Source organism: Austrofundulus limnaeus, unplaced genomic scaffold, assembly GCF_001266775.1.
Source record: "Austrofundulus limnaeus strain Quisiro unplaced genomic scaffold, Austrofundulus_limnaeus-1.0 Scaffold72, whole genome shotgun sequence".
Lineage (NCBI taxonomy): Eukaryota > Metazoa > Chordata > Actinopteri > Cyprinodontiformes > Rivulidae > Austrofundulus > Austrofundulus limnaeus.
Genome location: NW_013952474.1, coordinates 1,509,463 through 1,510,547, shown reverse-complemented (window position 1 = coordinate 1,510,547; position 1,085 = coordinate 1,509,463). Strand labels below are relative to the sequence as shown.

General features: G+C 46.9%; 1 protein-coding gene across 4 annotated transcripts in view; it reads right to left on the bottom strand.

Annotated features, from left to right (window-relative positions):
* The window catches only part of txndc16 (thioredoxin domain containing 16), a 17,800-nt gene that overhangs the window by 1,554 nt on the left and 15,161 nt on the right, over positions 1–1,085 (bottom strand). For all 4 annotated transcript variants that reach the window (XM_014010709.1, XM_014010710.1, XM_014010707.1 and 1 more), the window contains one exon: positions 180–370. In XM_014010709.1, coding sequence (XP_013866163.1) covers positions 180–370 — 191 coding nt within the window. The remainder of the gene's footprint in view (positions 1–179; positions 371–1,085) is intronic.

The window sequence follows — 1,085 nt, the reverse complement described above, 5'->3', positions numbered from 1 at the left end:
GATGGATGGATGGATGGATGGATGGATGGATGGATGGATGGATGGATGGATGGATGGATGGATGGATGGACGGATAGATTGATAAATGGATGAACAGATAACTGAAAACTGATCAAACTAATACAAAAAGAAATCAAATGTATATCTGTCTCTCCGGTTGGTTCTTCTCTTCTCTCTACCTGCAGGAGGCTCTGACCCGTCCTGGACCTCTTGCAGCCACCGCTGCACAGAAGAGGCCACTATAGGGGTGTTGGGTGGAAACTGATAGACCTCGTCTCTGGTGGGTAAATGGGTCAGAACCAGAGCAGGGAGTGGGGGCATGGAGCCCAGGTAAGACCCCAGGACAGACATACCAGCTGGAGTTCGGCCTCTGAAACAGGTGACAGAAAAGATATTAAGTGTTTAAGGTCAATCAAAAAGAAAAAATAAGTAGGTCCTCTGGATGGGTTCTTTTTTAGTGAAACATTTCATCTCTCCTCCAAGAGACTTCTTCAGTCTGATGAGTTTCAGGTGAATCCAGCCTTATAAGCACTGYCTCCACCTGGACAAACAGGCTAGTCACATGCAAAAGAGGRCCATCACCTAACAATAGGCTTGACTGGCTCTATTGTTCATAGAGGGTCATGTGCCCCATCACCTGATCTGTGTCGTGTTATGTGAATGTAGTGAATGCAAGCGGGGGTTCAACATCTACAGGCCAGCGGTCACTCTTTCAGGGATGAAGATGTTCTCATCCTTGACAGAGAGGAACGTTGGTTTGAGAGAGGAGTAAAGGAAGCCATCTTTGTGAAGAAAAACCGTCCACCATTAAACAGAGGTGGAGGCCTTCGTGTTCAGTTGTCTTCCTCCTACAACACTGTTATTTCAAGTATGACTCAGCCCCCGTGAGCAAAAGTTGTGAATCAGGGTCCCAACGATAATCAACACAAAGAGGGAAAGAGGGACAAAAACAAGGGGAAGTTGAACCCCGCTTGCATTCACTACATACACATAACACGACACGGGTCAGGTGATGGGGCACATGACCCTCTTTGGACAATAGAGCCAGTCAAGCCTATTGTTAGGTGATGGTCCTCTTTTGCATG